The sequence below is a fragment of the Pezoporus wallicus genome, unplaced genomic scaffold (assembly GCF_028554395.1).
Source record: "Pezoporus wallicus isolate ANWC-B61680 ecotype Strahan unplaced genomic scaffold, APGP_CSIRO_Pwel_v1 scaffold_6445, whole genome shotgun sequence".
Classification (NCBI taxonomy): Eukaryota; Metazoa; Chordata; class Aves; order Psittaciformes; family Psittacidae; genus Pezoporus; species Pezoporus wallicus.
The window spans coordinates 1,639,643-1,658,282 of record NW_026641753.1 but is presented as its reverse complement, the minus strand read 5'-3'; the positions used below and the strand labels follow the sequence as shown (position 1 = coordinate 1,658,282).

At 44.7% G+C, this 18,640-nt stretch overlaps 4 protein-coding genes across 6 annotated transcripts in view; 1 reads left to right on the top strand and 3 right to left on the bottom strand.

The window, feature by feature from the left end:
* ATP1B4 (ATPase Na+/K+ transporting family member beta 4) overlaps window positions 1-18,640 on the bottom strand; it is a 69,615-nt gene that overhangs the window by 39,547 nt on the left and 11,428 nt on the right. The window lies entirely within an intron of this gene.
* Window positions 4,417-11,736, bottom strand: ZBTB33 (zinc finger and BTB domain containing 33). Of its 3 annotated transcripts, none has more exons than XM_057425186.1 (2): window positions 11,662-11,736; window positions 4,417-6,880 (listed from the first exon to the last, which is right to left on the bottom strand). In XM_057425186.1, the coding sequence occupies exons 1-2, from the start codon at window positions 11,687-11,689 to the stop codon at window positions 4,848-4,850; spliced, it is 2,061 nt and encodes a 686-aa protein (XP_057281169.1). In that variant the 5' UTR covers window positions 11,690-11,736; the 3' UTR covers window positions 4,417-4,847. The 3 variants fall into 3 exon arrangements, with proteins under 3 accessions (XP_057281169.1, XP_057281172.1, XP_057281171.1); XM_057425189.1 differs by lacking the exon at window positions 11,662-11,736 and adding an exon at window positions 7,940-7,961; XM_057425188.1 differs by lacking the exon at window positions 11,662-11,736 and adding an exon at window positions 7,653-7,762.
* On the top strand, window positions 11,811-16,686 carry NKAP (NFKB activating protein). Its single transcript, XM_057425200.1, has 9 exons — window positions 11,811-12,073; window positions 12,626-12,706; window positions 13,125-13,198; window positions 13,420-13,536; window positions 14,270-14,312; window positions 14,729-14,844; window positions 14,964-15,039; window positions 15,467-15,616; window positions 16,304-16,686. Exons 1-9 carry the CDS (start codon window positions 11,826-11,828, stop codon window positions 16,476-16,478), a joined length of 1,080 nt encoding a protein of 359 aa, XP_057281183.1. The 5' UTR covers window positions 11,811-11,825; the 3' UTR covers window positions 16,479-16,686.
* Window positions 17,768-18,598, bottom strand: NDUFA1 (NADH:ubiquinone oxidoreductase subunit A1). The gene is made up of 3 exons (XM_057425199.1): window positions 18,418-18,598; window positions 18,115-18,204; window positions 17,768-17,865 (listed from the first exon to the last, which is right to left on the bottom strand). Exons 1-3 carry the CDS (start codon window positions 18,517-18,519, stop codon window positions 17,845-17,847), a joined length of 213 nt encoding a protein of 70 aa, XP_057281182.1. The 5' UTR covers window positions 18,520-18,598; the 3' UTR covers window positions 17,768-17,844.

The following is an 18,640-nucleotide window of genomic DNA, read 5'->3' as shown; positions in this document are numbered from 1 at the left end:
GCAAAGCCTTCAGGCTGGGCTATGTGTTACCCTTATCATTTCCACTGTCAAGTAACAATCAGTGTATTAATAAGCTAAAGGATGATAAAGTTTATCCGAAGCAAGTGTAACTTTTCTTCAGTAACAAACAGCTGGAGAAATACAACTCAAGGGATTTAAAGCAGTAGTGTACGCAGAACATCTCCTGGTGACATTTTGTTTTACTATAGATTGTCAAAGTGCAAATCCTATAAATTTGCATACTGGAAATAAATCTGTATCCTAGGGCATCATCCATTTTCTAGTACATTTTCCTGAATTAAATCTTTATAAAGAGATCATGGGCAATTTCAAAATTGTACAGTACTTCTGATAAAACTCTCCACAAAACTAGAATCAGAAAGGCACGTTAATATTATATCAGAAAACATTAATTGCTACATCTCTGAAATAAAAGTCGTGTCCCATTTCTGACCAACATACTCTACCATTTGTGCCTGTCAGCTAAATAGGGCTAGAAGGACTAGGGGACACTACAGGCCAGGACTAAGAAGCCCATGGAGGGAACATAAATAAGTGGCAGAGAAACAATTAGGAAATGATTGTATTGATAGTTTTGAGTTGGCAAAGACTAAACTTTGGAAATTATCCAAATTCTCACTTTTTTCCCAAGGAATATTTAAGCAAAAATGACATTGCTGCTTTAAATTCGCTGTAAAAGGAGAAGTCCATTTTCGCATTTAAAATGATTACCAATGGGATCTTCTGTTGAATTACCCATTTCCTTCTGCTTGAGTAAAACTGTTTAATGTAAATGCAACATTCTGCACTGTGTTCATCATTTCTTATGAGAATGTCAAGATTGTGACTCATATGTACCCTTTTATTACTTTACCAAAGTTAAATAAAATTGTGTGACTTTTGTAAACATTTATAAATTGCATTTTACATTTCAGCAACTTTCCTGTTTTACAAGCATCTTGAATGTTAGTTGAGGAATTCCTATATAATAGCATTGTGCATTAAATAAACACAAAATCCCAAAACCCAGCCCCCAAAAAACCCACACACTCACAAAAAAATGCTGTATTGGAAACCAGTGTTTCCATCAGGATTAGCCAGAGACGCATTTTAAGTTCTGTTTTTAAATGCTCCAGATCCTCCCACACTTCATCATTCTGCAGTTCTACCCACATAACAGAGTGCCCTAACTTCAATCACTGACTTGTCATTGCTGCTGATTTTTTGCTTAATACAGAGGCAAATAACCCAGACAGGGCAGTATCAGTGTCTCCTCTTACTTTCATGTTTACTCTATTACTATGGGCCTTATTCTGTCCTGATGCTGTCAGCTGCTCTTTAATGTTAGCAAAAGTAGGTGGAAGCCCTGTGACAAGGAGATAAAGGTATATAAATAATCATGTGATATGTTACTTATTACATTGCATTCCTTACCTGTAATTAAGATGTCTGCATAAAGTAACTACGTTTTCTGCACATTAGCCACAGTTCACCAACAATCTAACTCTTCCCAATCTGCAAGCCGGTAAGAGGAGCCCTAACCACGAGTTAGCTGAAATGCAGTTCACTGGTCACTGTATACATATGTATATATATATATATATATATATGAATGTACTATTTATGTTTTTCTTGATTTCTAGCTCATTTGCAATGACAGTATTACTGTTCTGAGGGTGTGTATCACCACATTCAGCTTACAATATACAGTGGAGTTTTTCAGCTAATTTGCTTTCTTGGGAAGTGTTTTACCCCCCCAAAAAAAACCAAAACCAAACCAACCAATCAAACTCCCCCAGCCAAACACGAAAAAATTTAAGCCTAAATAGAAACACCTCCCCTCCCACCACTGAGTTCCCTGCTATTCCTAAAGGAAGAAGAAGCTACAAACTACCATAACCTAACATGTTATGCTGTATAAATTGTCATTAAAAAGAAACATGCTACACCCATCTTTAGAATTAAAGGGGTTTTATTATTTTGCCATAGAAAGCTCTACGAACTAATATCAAGTTTTGATTAATGAAAAGAAAAAACAACTTTTAAAAGTATGTTAAGGAAAGACTGTACAACTATATACATTACAGATCTGGCAAAAACGACAAAATGATTTGTATGGAACAGTTCCTAGGTAATAGCTCCAGAATTTGATGTCCAGTGTATATAGTTGTCAGCTTCTTCATCTTTTTATAAGCTGCATGCCTTAAACAGTACAAAATAAATAAGCAGTCAATTGTTATCTCAATGTTTAATTCTTGTACTGGAATGCTATGGTATGAATCCCCAAAGAAACACACAGCGAGGATGCAACCACCACTATCATATTCTGCAGCAGACCGTTAATGTTTTTATTTGTATATAAATGACAGTGAGGTTTGTTACCATATTCTGTTCAATTTTTAAAATTTAATATAAATGCTTTTTTCAGATTCAATCTTTTTCTTTCATTACCCCAAAGCCAATTTCTTAATATTTACATACTTTTTTTCATAAAGTGGACGCTAAGTGTTTACAAAACAACCAACCAGAACAAATGTAAGTGCAATAGCCAGAAATCTAAATATGAAAGCTCATGGCCCCATAAAAGTTTTAAACAAATGGATTTAACATGTTTCCAAACCAATAAATACTGGAAAGTGAAATAAAAAAAAATGCTTTATATAATCTCTGGACTTTGGATATCAAAAATCACTTCCAAGGAAAACCGAAGACCCTGAGACACATGCAAGCACGAGTCTTCTAGCAAAAATAGTTACACAGCCCTAATTTTCCAGTTTTCCTCCAAAAAGAGACCTTTACTAGGCACAGTTTAAGGTTTTAAATGTATCAGCAGCAAATATTGATAGCTGTTACGTTTAGTTATTACTGAATGTACACTTTGCAACCTATGCTTAATTCCAGATGTATCATGTCAGTAACAAAAATAACATTGTCTTTATCTTGTCAAAAAGTTCAGGAAGTCTCCATAAAGCACACAGCCAGCTCCGTCAGAGCTACTTGTGCTAAAACAGGTAATCAGAACTTACATCTTGTGAGGACACTGCTGAAATGCCATCTTGGGTAACATCCAACTTTCAGCATTTGAAAGCATACCCCATTATATGCACCAGGGTCTGCAATATGATCTGGAAATAATCATGTATATCGTGCTCCTGGCCTACAAAACTTAAGCGCTGAGAATTACATGCATAAGGTAAACAAATAATCCTCTTTCTCCCTTTGTTCCTCATACAGATTTCCGGTACCCTTTTTTTATAGCTCAAGTTGTATTTGAACCATTTACTATTTAAACATTATCCTGTCTAGAGTGCTACACACTAAAACCTTGATAAGATCAAGATGCTTACTTAAAACATGAAAAAGAAAAACCTCTAAGTGTAATTTAAGCAACAAAAGGTTACGATAACTAGTACTATGCACAACAATCCTCAGTCATCTCTAGAACTTGAGCAGTTTTCATATTACCATTTACAAAAATACCACAAATCACTAAATCTGAAATGCTAAACTATGACTCCAGTAAATAGCTGTTTGTTTTTCTCAGATGGACTACTTCCTGTTCAAGCTGGACATCTAATTTATCTTCTGAGTGCTTAATTGGACCAATTGCACGGAGAAAAAAGAAAAAGGACAATACAATAAACCCCAAACTGAGAGTTTGTGACAAGTAGGCAACTGCAGAGAAATGATACTTTGGATTACGGTGGACAGAGGGTATTCTTTGACTGTTTAGTCCTCATGCTTCCACACCATATAAATGGGGTGAAGAAAAGAATCCAAATCGCTGTTTCACTTAAAAGACCTACCCAAATGGGCACAGGAGACCCTCAGCTGTCTCAGTACTAAAACTGACACAACACTTACATTATTTCATAGTTTTGAGAAGTAAATTTCAAAGCCTTCAGCTAAATTAAAAAAAAAAAAAGTATTACTGTTTTTTTAATACCAGAATGATGTCACTCTTCTTGAAGAGCAAAAAAAGGAACAGTGCTTTATTCCAAATGACTGGCATCTTTTGAAAACCTAACATTACTCAAGATTTAAAAAGGCAAAATTATCTCTTTCCGAAGTGTTTTAAGCTCCTTCACTATTGAGCTTTGTGGGCATTTCGGTTTTTTTTCCCATTGCAAAGAGTAAAATGTAACAGTCCAGACACTGCTCACCATGCTGCCAAGTATGTATAAAGTTTGTTAAAGTTAGCCCTAGCTGAGTATCTCTCAAGAGCCAAGACTATTTGCATGAAGACAGATGATTCATAGTGCTCATAAAAGTAAACTAAGATTCTATCTCAAAAATATACTACTCCAAACTATTGGATCAGTTATTTTGGACCCCTGCAGTAATGCATTGTTCACAAAAATAAATATGAGTTGTGGGATTTCTTTTTAAAATGGTTCCACATTCAAGAGACTATGATGAAAAGTCTTACTCTTTTCTTGGTTAACATCTCAACAGAATTCAGCATTAAAGTGCCAACATGAAAGAAAGGGTTTACACAGTAAGCATGGGTACTATTACTTCAGAAGAAAGACTCTGAGCTCTTTTGAAGAAATTGTACCTTTTCACACTACAAATCCCCACGACTGGATAAAAATTAACATATCAGAAAAAAACTGCCAGCTCCTTGGAAATTTATCACTCTCTACAGAAGGAAACTTTCAGGTAAATTGCTTCCACAAATCACTTGCAGCTACTAATGATCCATCTAAGTTCTACCATTAGATTACTTGGTAGAAGAAATTAACTTGTTTTCACTTTAACATTTGATTTACAGCAATTTTAACAGTTCATGTAATACAAGTGCAGGTATTTCCGCACTGAATCGTTTCTCCAGCATTTGATGTATTTCAGTAGGATTCTGGTATAACAAACTCAAATTCAGTACTTCCCTCTGACTGATTCTGTTTAAAAATTGCTTCATTTGCCTGTGGAACAAAAATGTCATCCCAGGTAATTTGTCTGGCTGGAGGGTTAGATGGTGTTCCTTCAGTGCCGTCCTTCCCTGAGCCAACCCGATAAACAATTCCACCCTCGTTTATTACTGGTATATTGCTGGAGCGATCACTAATGTATGCGTACTGTCTGATCTGCAGCGACCTGCAAGGATGCAATCGATAAAGCTTGTTATCTCCAGAAGGGTCTTGGCTATGAACTGATCTTATGTGGGAGGCCATAACTTGGTAGTTGATGAAGGATTTGCCACATGTCAAGCACTGGTACCTTCGCTCACCCGTATGGTGGATTTCATGCTTCGTACGGTATTCTGCAAGAGGAAAGACTTTGTGACAGTATCGACACGGATACTTCTTCTCCCAGGAATGAACATTAAAATGTCTCCGTAAACTCGTCAGACATGCATATGATCTCTCACACACAATACAAATGTAGTAGACTCTTCCATCCACTATGAGCTCGTAATGGTCATCGTGCTTTACTTTCATGCGTTTCCTGTTTGAAGAGTCACCACCAGATGTTCTAGGTTTCTCATCGGGCTTGGCTTTGCTTTCCTCGGAATCACCCTTTACAGGAATGACGATGTCATATGTATCCTCACCAATATTTGCATAAACCTTACAGCCAGTGGATAAGCCTTCTATTTCAGTTGCTGTATCTAATGTTATGATTTTCTGCCCTTCTGCCGCATGCTTTGATGCTATACCTGAATTGAATTCCTTGTTTTTTCCAGCAAGGACATCTGAGATTTTTATTTTAATTTCTCCAGGTTTAGAAGATGTCTCTTGTGAAACCTGTTTTTTCTGTACACCTGATCCTTCAGCAGTTGCTGCCTTAGGAACAGAAGGCTGCTGAACCAAAGAGCTACTGCTGACCGAACCAGGACTAGAGGAGCTAATGACATCGACATCATCTTCAACAACCACTTCATCATCAACAGCAGTTGTTTCCGCTTTAGTTGAGGAGCCATTATCAGGTGGCTGCTGGTTCTCCTCAACTAAATTAATTGTGGGGAGCACATGTGTCTGATGCGAGGAGCTGGCACTGAGTGCTGCGTTCAGAAGAGGCTTATTTAGCACAATGATATTAGGAGTCAAATGTTGTGGTGCTGCAGAGACAAGTGATTCGGTACTTGACTGTGTTTGGTTTGGGCTCAGCTGACTGGCAGATGAAGCAAGTTTTTGAGCTGCTGTGGTGCTCATCAAATAGGGAGAGCCACCACTGCCACATGAATTTGGGTCAGAAACTCCAGCTGGACTTGGGCAAGGCTGGTTCTGGGTTGCAGTATTTTTATCTTTAGTACATTCTTTTGGAGGAACAATCTCAGAGCAAAAAATTACATCATCATCCTCATCATCTGAATCACTCACTGTAATTTTTGTAGTCTCATATTCTATGCCACGTAAAGAGAATGACTGTGTTATAACCGGCATCCCATCTGTTACCTCTTGACTCTCTGGCCTTATTACAGGTACTTGTGTTTCAGCATCTTTTTGTCCTGGATTAGAAGATGACGTTTCTGAAGCACCATCTTTGACCTCACTTGTAATGATTTTTCCTTCAGACGGAGGTATGCCCAGCTCAGCTATGAATTTAACACCCAGCTGCTGCCCTGACTTAATCAGTTCATCGAGCAAATCGGATCGAATGCTGATTATTTTGGAACTATAAATATAGTTTAGAATTTCTGCAAAGATTTCTGCTCTTACAAAGCTCAGTTCAACCACCTGCCCAGCCACTGGGAAAAGCTGGTGAAAGTAAGTGCTTGAGGCTGAAAGGATGTTCCTATGGGCTCGAAATTTCCGGTCCTCCACAATGACAGTAACATCACAAAAAAGTCCGTGGCCACGTTGTTCATTCAAAGACTGGAGGAGCACACTGGAATACTGTGCGTCTGTTGCTGAAATCAGTTTTTTCCCCTCCATTCCTACAAAGAGAAAGTAAAAGGCATCAAACCACTGAAAACAGAGGTTTACGGTTTTAACTGCATGGCAAAGGTCCGACATTTACTGTTTATTCATCCCTTTGAAAACCAAAAACGAATCTGACATCCTATTCACAGGCTTATATGCTATATATAGAACTCTCTAAATTTGTTTCTTGTTATTTGTCCCTTCACCTTCTACACAAGGTACGTGCAATTCTGAGTATACCCTCTGCTCTTACAAGGCGAGGAAAAGACAAACAACTGCGTATCTGATTCAAGAGCAAATACGGTAAATTTGAAAACCAAGAAGACGCAAGATTCAGGTCCCTTGAAAGACTTTAAACATGATTAGAGAATTATTTTTAATTGTGAGAATATTCCATAAATAGTTATGAGAAAACCTGGTAACATCCACATTATTTATAGGCCAGACAGCAAAATCTGTGCATCAATACACTACCAGTCAACAAAGATTAATGAAAATGCTACTGACACTTCTCCTTTTTTTCCCCAGAAAAATAAACTTCTGTTTTTATGCCTCCTCACAGGTTTGCAAGGTTGCTTTGTGTTTAAAACCGAGACACTGTGGCAGCACGGTAACAAAACAACATTCACATACACGAACGGTGAGTTCAGAGCTGTCAGTCCTTGATTTTACTCGTTAAACTTTATTTCTGTGCGCCTGAAGTAGGTGAGATGAGGAGGCCGAGCCCATCCCCGCCGCCAGACCTCGCTCCCCCGGCCCTCCCCCGCTGCCCCTGGTGAACTTTACCATGCAAACCAGCGTTTCGAGCTAGAGATGCCACCGCCGCGGAACGCGTTTCGCGGGCCACGCCGCGGGCTCCCGCGGGAGCAGCGGCGTCGGCGGCGCTTACAGGCGGCGGGCCCCGAGAACTGACGGGCGGCCCCTCCACCGCCTCCGTTCGGACAGGCCGTGCCCGCCGCCGCCGCTTCCTGCTCCGGGAGAGGCGAGCGGAGGGCCCGCCCGTTCCGGCGGCGGGGAGGGGGAGAGCAGGGCCGCACCGCGGCGCTCAGGAGGAAGACGAGGATCCACGTTACCTGCGCTGCGGCCGCCAGCTCCCACCGCGCGCAACAGCCACGGCCCCCGTTGCTGCTCTTCCACCGCCCCGCTGCGCGGCCGCCAGAGAGCGCTGCAGCTCTGCCCTCCTCCGCGGGCCGCCGTGCTCCGCCCGAGCGCGCTCGTCACGCCCCGGTGCGCCCCGATCCGAGCGGCCTCGGGAGCCTTCGAGCGCGCTCGGGACCGGAGGGCGGGGCGGGGCTGTGACCGCCGCAAGCAGGGGCTCCGGCCGGGCTGCCCGGGCGTGCCGTGCCCCTGCTGGGGGTGGCTCCCCCGGCCCGGCCTCCTCCCCAGCGGGCGGGCTGAGGTGGGCGGTGGCTGCCAGGAGCCTCCGGCCCCGCGGCTTCTCCCGCCCCTTGCTGTCGAGAGCCGGTTACAGGCCACAAGACCCCGTGTCTGGGCAGCTGAGGGGGGAAGGCTCCCGCCCCGCCGGTCCCCGGCGCTGCTCTGCAGGAGGCCTTGGGCAGCCGAGGGCCGAACACACGGGCCTCACTTCGGCCTTGACAATCCTTGCCTGGCTCCCAGCGCTCCCCTCGCCCCAGGGGAGGCCCGAAGTAGCCCCCCCAACACCTGCCTTACCTCTGGCCATGTTGGATAAGGCTGGGGAGCTGTGCTGGCAGCGGGTTATTTACCACAGCGGCTCAGTTCCTTCCCGGGGGAAGGAAACAGGCTGAGCGCTGCTCTGCCAACCACTGATGCAGCTGGCACCCTGGCCTGACAATGTAACCCAAACCCGAGCACCCAGGCTCATGCTGCAGGAGCATCCGTTCTGTATTCTGTGCACCATGGTGGCACTGATCAGACTCCACTGTGCAGTCCCTTGACAAAATGCAGCTCTCGGCACATCAACAGTCAGCAAAGTGACGTACCCACAATGCGGACTCTCAGAACTGTCACTGCTCCTGAACACTCAAAGAGCACCAAAATCATAAAAGATATTTTTCATCTTCAGTTACTAATCTTTTCTTTTTTCCCCTATGGATTTTATGACTTGAACCACAGGAGTTTGTGATTTTTCTCATGATTCGAAACCCTTGCCAAGAACAACTGTCCTCCTATCAAGTTCAACCAGAAATATTAACAGGCCACAGTCAGTGCCACAAACGACTGCAATCCCTCACTGCACGTTTCAGCAGCAAAATGGTCCTGCCTGGGTTTATGCACCCTGCCAGCAAGAAAATCACCTGCCATGCTCCCTGTATTGTATAGCTAGTAGCAGAAGTGCCTTTTTGAAGCCAGCCTTCAGATCTGAAATGTTACAAAGCTGTTTTCTCCTTATTTACAGGTTTTCTAGAGAGTAGAAAATAATAAATAATAGAAAATAATAACTGAGGAAAAGATTGGCTTTTCTTCCTCATGCAACCCTTCAATTCAGTTTTTCTCCTTTGACACAGGTTCTCAGACATCTTTACACAGGGGGTTATATTAAATGAGAATAACATTTATTTAATTCTTAATGTATAATATTCACCTTGTCACAGACAGGACAGAGCTAATGCTTTACTGAAGCTGCAACTCAGTCCCACTGCACCTGAACACAGAATGTCAATGCAAATATTTTTTTGTCTACCATGCACTTCTTAGTTTTGGGTTTGTTTGGGGTTTTTTCCCCTTTTATTTTTACGTAAGGCTAGAAAGTGTTTGGTGAGCTGACTCACGTAAAAAATTAAAAGATAGTGACAAATTGAACCATTTTATCTAAGATATTGAGGAGAAATGTCTAGAACCTGGGTAATGTCCTTGGAAATGAGAAAATTGAGACAGAGTAGCAACTTCTATTTTGATGCATAGAAGTGATCCTCTGGGATGGAGGCTCTGAAAATACAAAGCACAACTTTAAAGACTCGCAGAATCACGTGTAGGTTTCTGTGAGAAGACAAACCCCCATTGCAAAACAGTGACAAGTTTTGAGTAATTTGAAGATCTCGCTTTTAAAAATGTGGTTTGTGGGAACAGATTCTTTAAAAGACAACTCTGAGAAAAAGCAGCATTTTCTGCCAAGAAAAATGTGTTTTACACTGAAATAAATTAAACTTGGTAAACAGAATAGTGAATTTCCCCTTATGGCCTGCAGTGAAATCAAAATTAAAGTAAGACTATTTTTAGGGACAGAAATACCATTCCACTGTGGAATTTCAAACACCCCTGCTTCTGAAAGGACTCTCAAAATATTAATTTCTACCATTCATGTATCAAAGAATTTTCAGAGTATTTTTCCTGTCAATCTCATTACCTATAAAACCTCATATAACTGAATTTAAAGTCCAGTGATACTTTTTATTGATATCAGTACTTGTAGATGCTGTTGTTACATACTGTATATATGTGCATTGTACAGCCTATGTAGAAAAATACTTCTGATCACTTTCCTACATGAAGTAACAGAGGTGCAGAGTGCTCTTGAGAAGTTTCAGTCACCATCTTGCCAATGCAGACCCTGGGTGCCAACGTGCAAGGCCAGACCACAGGAGCTGCCCAAGCTGCTGTATCCAGCTGTGACGACCACTGCAGTGCTCAGCGCCACCGACCCCCCCCACACACACACACTGCTCTCCTCTCAGCCCCAAAACCCAGGCTCCAGCACACAGCACTCTGCCACCAGCCACGTTTCAGGGTCTTCCACCCCTTTTCTGCTCCAAGTCCTGGCTGTGGGAGATCCCAGGGGAAAAGCGAGGGAGGGCTACATGCCTCAAAGGCCTCAGGGTGCATTTACCTGCCACACAGACAGGTCCCCACATTACATGTCTGGCTCAGCAGCTTCCATCCCTCTCATGAGTCGCTGCCATGACCTCCTGTAACCAGTGCTGGGAGCACATAATGACTCGGACTTCCTCCTGGGGACATCTGATCACACCACATGGGTAAACAAGCTTGGGCAATCTGTGAGGAGAGCGTGGCTATGGACAGCAGTCTTAGGATCACTCTGGGTTTCAAGTTCTTCCTGAGACTGGAAGCTCAGGGAGACAAAGTCACTGAGCCTTAATGCATGCAGTATGGATTCAGCCGCTGCAGGCTTCCGGCTGTCTCATTCAAATGACTCGGCTGCCGATCAAAACAACAGCCTTTTAAAAGACAGCCTTGTCTAGTTTAATTGGACAAGCCGTAATCCCTGATACTGAAAACAGAGGAGACACCAGGCCGTCCTCAGCCAGACACAGGGTACAGTAACACCGAACACATACACAAACCCCTGCTAATATCGTTATGTCCCTATTCCTCGCAGGAGCCCACCAGCGTAACGCCGCGTTCCAGGGCAGAGCAGGAGCAACTTGTTTTTCCAAAGAGCACCGCCGGAAGGTGCTCAAACCTGGCACCTGTGGGGAAGGGCGCGCACAGAGGAGGGACAGAGAGCGGCCTCCCGGAACTCCTGATTTGTACCATTTTCTCCCCAAACCGCGGCTGTTCCGGGCGCTCCTCACATGCTGCCACCGGCGGCCACAACAGCAACGGGCCGGTCTGGGCAGTGCCCTGTTGATATATCTTCAAACACCGGCCGTGAAGGCTCCGGGCGGCGCTGGGGCCCGGTGCAAGGGGAAAAGGGAAGTCCCAGCGCCCGCAGCCCTGCGGGTTCCGGGGACTCCCCATCTTGCCCTCGGCGGCGGGGCCGTGAGCTGTCCGCCGGGCAGTACTGCTCCCGGGCAGCCCTGGACAGCTCCCGGCCTGCACCGCCGCCACCCCTACCCCGCCGCCCGCTCCGCCGTACCTGGCGCCGCCTCTTCCCGCACGTCCATGCTGTCGGGCAGCCCCGCAGCACAAAGCGAGCCGCCACCGGGAGCGCCGCGGAGCTGTCCCGCTTCCGCCCCGCCCAGCCGGGAGGGCGCCGGAAGCCGCGCGCCGCCCGGAAGCGTGTCGTTGGCCGCGGCCGCCATGGCGCCGGCGTCGCGGTCCCGCAGCCCACCCGCCGCCAGCCCCGAGCGCCGCGGCCGTCGGTCGCGCTCCCGCTCCCGCGAGCGCAACGGGCTGAAACGGCCGAACCACCGGCGGAGCCGCAGCTGGTCCCGCTCCCGCGAGCGCACCCCCGGCGGGCCGCGCGCAGCCGCGCACCACGGCTACTACCACGGCAAGGCCTGGCCCGAGTACTACGAGAAGGAGAAGGAGGAGATCCTGCGGCAGAGGTGAGCGCCGCTCCAGAGGCTCCTCTCGTTTGTGTACGGTCCCTTCGCGACCTGGCGGGGCTTCGGCCCCTTCGGCCTGTCCTTGCGGCGGCCCTTGGGTGTGCCTTGTATGCGCTTTAGGTGCTTTGGGTGGTTAGAAACGGCAACAGAACATCAGGCTTAAAGCGTTGACGTGCCGGGTGTAGCACTTTCATAGCTGCCTTCCAAGCAGTTGACCTGGGTTCGGTTCCCGGCTAAAGCACCACAAGGGTACCAACCCCGTCCCAGTCCTTTTTGATTAGTTTTCTGACATTTTAATGATAACCTCACATGAAAAAGCCTCTAGAGCTTCACTAGCTCTATTCTCTATTCTTTCTCAGTTCTGAGATGACAGTAAAAGCGTTTGAAAGCTTTAGAGCTTTTCTAGAATAGCTGGGCTTTTGAAGAAGGGTCGGGCTCGGTTAGTGCTTGGATGGGAGACCGCCTGGGAATCCTGGGTGCTGTAGGCTCTTATCACCCTGAAAATGCCCGATCTCATCTGATCTTGGTCAGTGAAGGCATTCTCCATTGCAGGAGACTCAACGAAAGAGAGAGGATTGGAGAACTGGGGGCACCCGAAGTCTGGGGACTGTCACCAAAGGTTCCTGACCCTGAGTAAGATGTATTCTTTCTTCTTTTCCTCTGTTTTTTATGATACTGATTATATGTCAGTTCAGTTTACAAAAATGTCTTATCCCTCCACTAGTCCTTTTTAGTTCATGTGAGTCACTTCATTTCTGAACCATCATAATGAAATCATTACTTCCTCTTCCCCAGCTTCCGCTATTTTCCCAGAAATAATTCCCCAGTTAATTCCAACTGCCAGTTTTGCAAGACATGATTTATTGTAGGTCAGGCAATCTTTGTCTTGTGGGTCTGAAGCCAATTCCTGTGGTGTAAATCAGCTGTTTAATAGTTTGCTCTATTGCCAGCACTGACTCAAAATCTGCAACTGTGTGTTTGGCCATGTGTACATTTGATCTTGAATCCTGCACAACAGACTGTAAATAGCCAACTTCTTATTTTCATTCAGTTCTGATGAGCACACACCGGTAGAAGACGAAGAGGCAAAATCTAAGAGTAGTTCTTCAGATTCCAGCTCGGAAGGTATTTTGTTTTGCTTACACAGCTTGTTTTGAAAATGGGAAACTGATGAAGTCTAGAATCTCTTGCTTGCAAGAGGTTCACCAACTTGGATAGGTGGAAGTGAGTGTGGTGGGCTCCAGTTTGAAGGAGAGTGTTGCATTCGGAAGATTGAGACTTGTATGGAGCTAGATGAACTTTGTCTGCTCCCTAATTATTGAGGTTACCTTTTAAAAACCTTCTAGAGGAAAAAAAGAAAAAGAAGAAGAAAAGGAAGAAGAAAAAGCGGAAGGGATCCAAAAGAAAACGCAGAAAACATTCTGAGGACAGCGACAGCGAGTCAGAGTCTGAGGACTCCAGTGGTAAGAAGAGAGGGTTTCAGCTAATGCATGTGGTGTGAGAGCTCTTCTGCTGCTCCTCTGAATGCGAAGTGACACTTCTGGCTTTTGTTGCACACTTAAAATGTTCAGAAATTACAGAGCTGCACCACCAATCTGGTATTCTTTCATCATCTTGCTGGGTTTGCAGTGCATTTTCCTTGAGTGCTTGTGGTCTGGCCTTAGGAAATAGGATTTCTGAATTTCCTAGAATGGTTTGGGTTAGAAGGGGTCTTAAGGATCATCTAGTTCTACCTCCCTGCCATGGACAGGGACATCTTCCACTAGAGCAGGTTGCTCCAAGCCCTGTCCAACCTGGCCTTGAACACTGACAGGGATGGGGCAGCCACAACTTCTCTGGGAAACCTCTGCCAGGGCCTCACCACTCTCATAATGAAGAATTTCTTCCCAATTTCTAATCTATATCTCCCCTCTTTCAGTTTAAAGCCATTCCCCCTGGCACTACCTGCCCTTGTAAAATTTAGCACCCATTGGGCACCCCATGCCAGAAATATGTTTGATATGTTCTCATATCAAACAGTATTGCAGGTAGCTCTCTACTTGTACTTCTGCAGTATTACTTGGTACCTGAGCAAATCATGTCTGAGCAGCTGTGTACTAAGGCATTCTGGTGGAGGTGGTTATTCACAGTGCAGTAAACTACTTAGTTATAGCTAATCATCTCTTTTTGATAATATACATGCTTTCTTTTTTTCAGATGAAGATAGAAAGAAAAGCAGGAAGAAGAAAAAGAACAGAAAGTAAGTTTCCGGGTGGTTGTGTGTAATTCTACCTGCTTTTGGCCAGAGGGCAGTGCCACTTTCATAGCAGATAGTGAGGAAGGCTCAGTGAGCATTCTTGTTAGGGCTGTAAATGCTGTTGAGTAATCTTAATTTGATGGATTTTCTTTAAATCTGCAGAACCACGCAGCAGAGGACTCACTGCAAGCATAGGGAGCAACTTTCTAACACTATATGACATGTGTAACAGTGTATATGTTGTCTTTGTTTTGCTGTAAGTCATTTTCTTCTATGAAACAACAACGATCTGCATGCAGACAAACCAGGTCTTCCCCCCAAACTTGCGTTAAGAAACTGGTGACTTGAATATGATTCCAAGCACTTTATTTCATCTTAGATATTGGGAAATAACATGTCTGTCTTTGACTTTATCACAGGAAGAAGTACAAGAAAAAGAAAAATAAGAAGAGCAGGAAGGAATCCAGTGATTCGAGTAGTGAAGATTCTGATGAAGAAATGTTTCAAGGGGAAGATCTCTGGATTGAGAGATCAAGTAGGTTCACCTGGCTTTAAACTTGCATCAAAGCTTCTTAGTTTCCTTTTGTGACTTTTATTAGGTGATGTTGTTCTGATAACAAAAAATTAATCTTCCTCATTATTTGATTGCTGCAGAAAATATGGAAGCTGATAGCTTGATTGGACCAGAAGCTCCCAAAACTCATGCATCTCAGGATGACAGGCCTTTGAAGTGAGTAGCCAGCTCTTAACAGTATTTTGATTAAATCAACTGAATGAAGCCTGAAGGTTACTTTTCAAAAGGGCTGTTCTAAGAGCCTGGCATGCATCAGAGAGAAACGCAGTGCCAGAAACTCACAGGCACAAGTAGCAGTGGTGTGTGCCTTTGTGCTGACCTAAATCCAGGTAGAAGAGTCTGGTTTATGCTTTTTAGCCTTGATTCCCAGGAAATCAATTTTAAGATGCCTTTATGCTAATGCTCTGCAGTATTGTGAGTTTACAGTGTCTTTATTACCATTTAATCGGAATGTATTAATTTAAGAGTTTCTTGCTAGTGTTAGCCATAAGGAAAAACAGGCCAGTTAATGGGAAAAAAGCTGGATGTTTAGCTCCTTCTCTCTCTATTAGAGACTGAAATCAGTACTTATTTTTTTTTTAAGCTATGGACATGCCCTCTTGCCCGGTGAAGGTGCCGCAATGGCAGAATATGTAAAAGCAGGAAAACGTATACCCCGGAGAGGTGAAATCGGCTTGACCAGTGAAGAGATTGCGTCGTTTGAGAGCTCTGGTTATGTCATGAGTGGCAGCAGGTATTGTTTTGATGATGATAATGGTTCGGTGAGATTTTAAAGAGCTGCTTCTGCTGCTAACTGGTTAGAAGACTGCTTCCAAGCTCAGGTTGAAAGCATGGAAGAGAAGGTGCTCTGTGTGCTTGCAGTAATCTACACTAAACTCGATCTTGCTATAGATAGATGATATATCTATCCAACTTGGTTTTGGAAGAACACTTCCTCCTCAAGAACAAAAATTCTTTCTAGCTAATTACAGATAATTACACTTTCTAGGTAAGTACACTTGTAATTATCTTAGTTTTCAAATGAGGAGACTCTAGTGTCAGGTGGCTCAAAGGCAGTGTGTTTGCACAGCAGTGGTGATGGCTGGCTCTTCAGTAGGAGAATAATTCAAGGGTGAGAGGTTGGCTGTGCTTTTTTCTCTGAGTCCAACAGGAATTTCCCTTAAATTTTGATAAGGCAGCAGCTGACACCCTTGGGGTAGGTTGGGCTTTCTGGCTGACTGCCTGAGAGCAGCCACCACCAGAAGTCAGTTTCTTGCTCTGCCATGCTCCTTCACGGGAAGGCTTGTGTGCAGTTTGGATGCTCTAGTGTAGATATCTTTATAAGCCACTCAGAACATTCAGCCCAGTTGAGGGATGTAAATCGTGATGGGGCATTACTTCCCTCTGTTCATGCTGAAGTACACAATGTTCTCCTCTGCAGACATCGCCGAATGGAAGCTGTGCGTCTGCGTAAAGAGAACCAGATTTACAGTGCAGATGAGAAGAGAGCTCTGGCATCCTTCAACCAGGAGGAGAGGAGAAAACGAGAGAATAAGATCCTTGCAAGCTTCCGAGAGATGGTCTATAGAAAGACTAAAGGCAAAGAGGAAAAATAATTCTCCATTTGGACTGGACACCACAGGTTCTACCAAGCAGCAGCTGACCTGTTCCAGTTGTGACTTGACAAAAAACCTTCCAGTGCTGCAGTGCTTTTCACCCAACAGGGTCAAGCCTCAGGAGTGGATTCCTTGGATCAAGGAAAGAGTTGCTTTTGTCAGATTTTCTTGGATGGTTTGCTCTCCATTCACAAGGAATGCCTGTAAAATGAAAGGCTACAAAAGGCAGGGAAGGCAGGAACAGGCAGGGAAGATGAAAGGTGCAATGTTCTGAGCTCACTTTGAATCAGACAAGTAGAAGGATTCCATGGGAGGGCTTTTTTACCTAATGCTGATAAGTGAGATTTTCCATTTGTTTTGATTAAGCATAGAATAATTTAGGTTGCAAAAGACCTTTAACAAGCTACTGGAAACAGTAGCAAAAATGAAGGAATTCCTAAGTTCCTGTTTAAGATCTAAGTCTCTCCACTTGATCTAGATCTGGTTTTGGTTTTTTTAACTCAACACAATTTTGTTTAGTTTGTGGTTCAAACTAGACTTGTAAATAGAAATGAATTTGTAATTTAATACAGATGGGCTTCAGTTACTTTAAAGCAAGCAGATTGCAACTTGGTGTCTTAGGTGTATTACATAACCATGGAGGCCTGCAGTGAAGAACTAAGTTGCTTGCTTCTTTTTCTCCTATGTCATACATAGGTATCGGGAGCAGTAGGTGCAGTGATTGGAACCCCTGGATGTACACAGGTGGTAACAAGGATGTATCTTTCAATTTATTTGAAATTCCTTTGTTTATGGAAGTGTCTATAGTAAAATCCTATTTTAATTTCTCTGCTATTTTAATTTGGTCTGGTTTAGCAGTATTATATGCATTTCTTTAAACTGTACTTGGAGGCTTACTCTGGATAGTGCTTCTGTGATTCAACTGCATATTTCCAAACATACGCCCTGAGCCGCCTTTTTCTCAGATGCTTTTAAAACCAAAGTGTTTTCTAGATGGTTGTTTTGTTCACCTAAATCTCTGTGTTGTACTTCTGGCAGCAGAGAGATGTCCTGTATGTTTGTATAAAGAAAATAAAAGTCCTGTAATTTCTGGCCTGGAGTTCTGCAGGTGTGTGCAAACAGTAAGTCCAGCCCACCTGGCTTCCTCCTGTTTACACTCTGTTCTGTCCTGCTGTACCCATCCATTCTTATATATTCTCTCTGTCCAGCTGAGGAGGGGACTAACAGAGCAGCTTTGGTGGCATCTGGCACCCAGGTGGGGTCACCATACAAGAGCAGCAGATGCAAGGTTTGTATACATGTATGTCTTTATTAGAGTTAAATCATTTTATATAGGTTAAGTGGATTCTTCAGAAGAGCCATCACCTTAGTCTATGTTCTCCAGACCCTGAAAAAGAAACAGTATCATTTGTATGTGCACCATTATTATCCCTAACTTGCAGAAGGGCACAGCTGAAAATGCAGGTTTTGTCAAAAAATAATTAAGAACATGACTAAGAAAATGCAGATGCCCCCGGCAGGCTGCAGGGGCAGAGTAAGTTCACATAGCCTTGAGCAACCAGGGTCCTGCTCAGAGCCCAGCACAGGGCTTCTGCTCCCCTCCCACTGCTGCCTACCCACCGCCCCCAGCACCTGCCTTGGACACGTAGTACTTGTTGACCCCCGACACCCGCCTGTCTCTCTCCATCAGCGCCCACTGGTAGGGATAACGGGCGATCCTCTTCTCCTGCAGGCGAGAACAGCGCTGCCTGTACGGCCCCGGGGGAGCGGCTCCCAGGGAATCTCAAGGGAAGGGGCCACGGGAGGGAAGAGATCCCATAAGGAAAAGGTGTGGGGAAGGAAGCCCCGGCGGAAGCGCAGCCCCAGTATCTCGACCCACGGGCGGGGCCGCCGGGGAAAGGGGAGGGAAGACGGCCCAGTGTCCTCCCCCCACACTGACCTTGCCGCCGTTACTCCAGCGGTGCATGTAGATGGTGGAGAGGCCGGGGATGGCGAGGCAGACGCCCATGATGGCCATGCCGGGCAGGATCTCGTACCACATCCCGCCGCTGCCGTGCTGCGGTGCCCCCCTCTCGCCCCGCCGACCGGCCTCCCTGCGAGCGCTCCCAGCTGACCCCGCGCCGCCGTCACTACGCAGACACGCCGGGAGCCGTAGCGCGGCG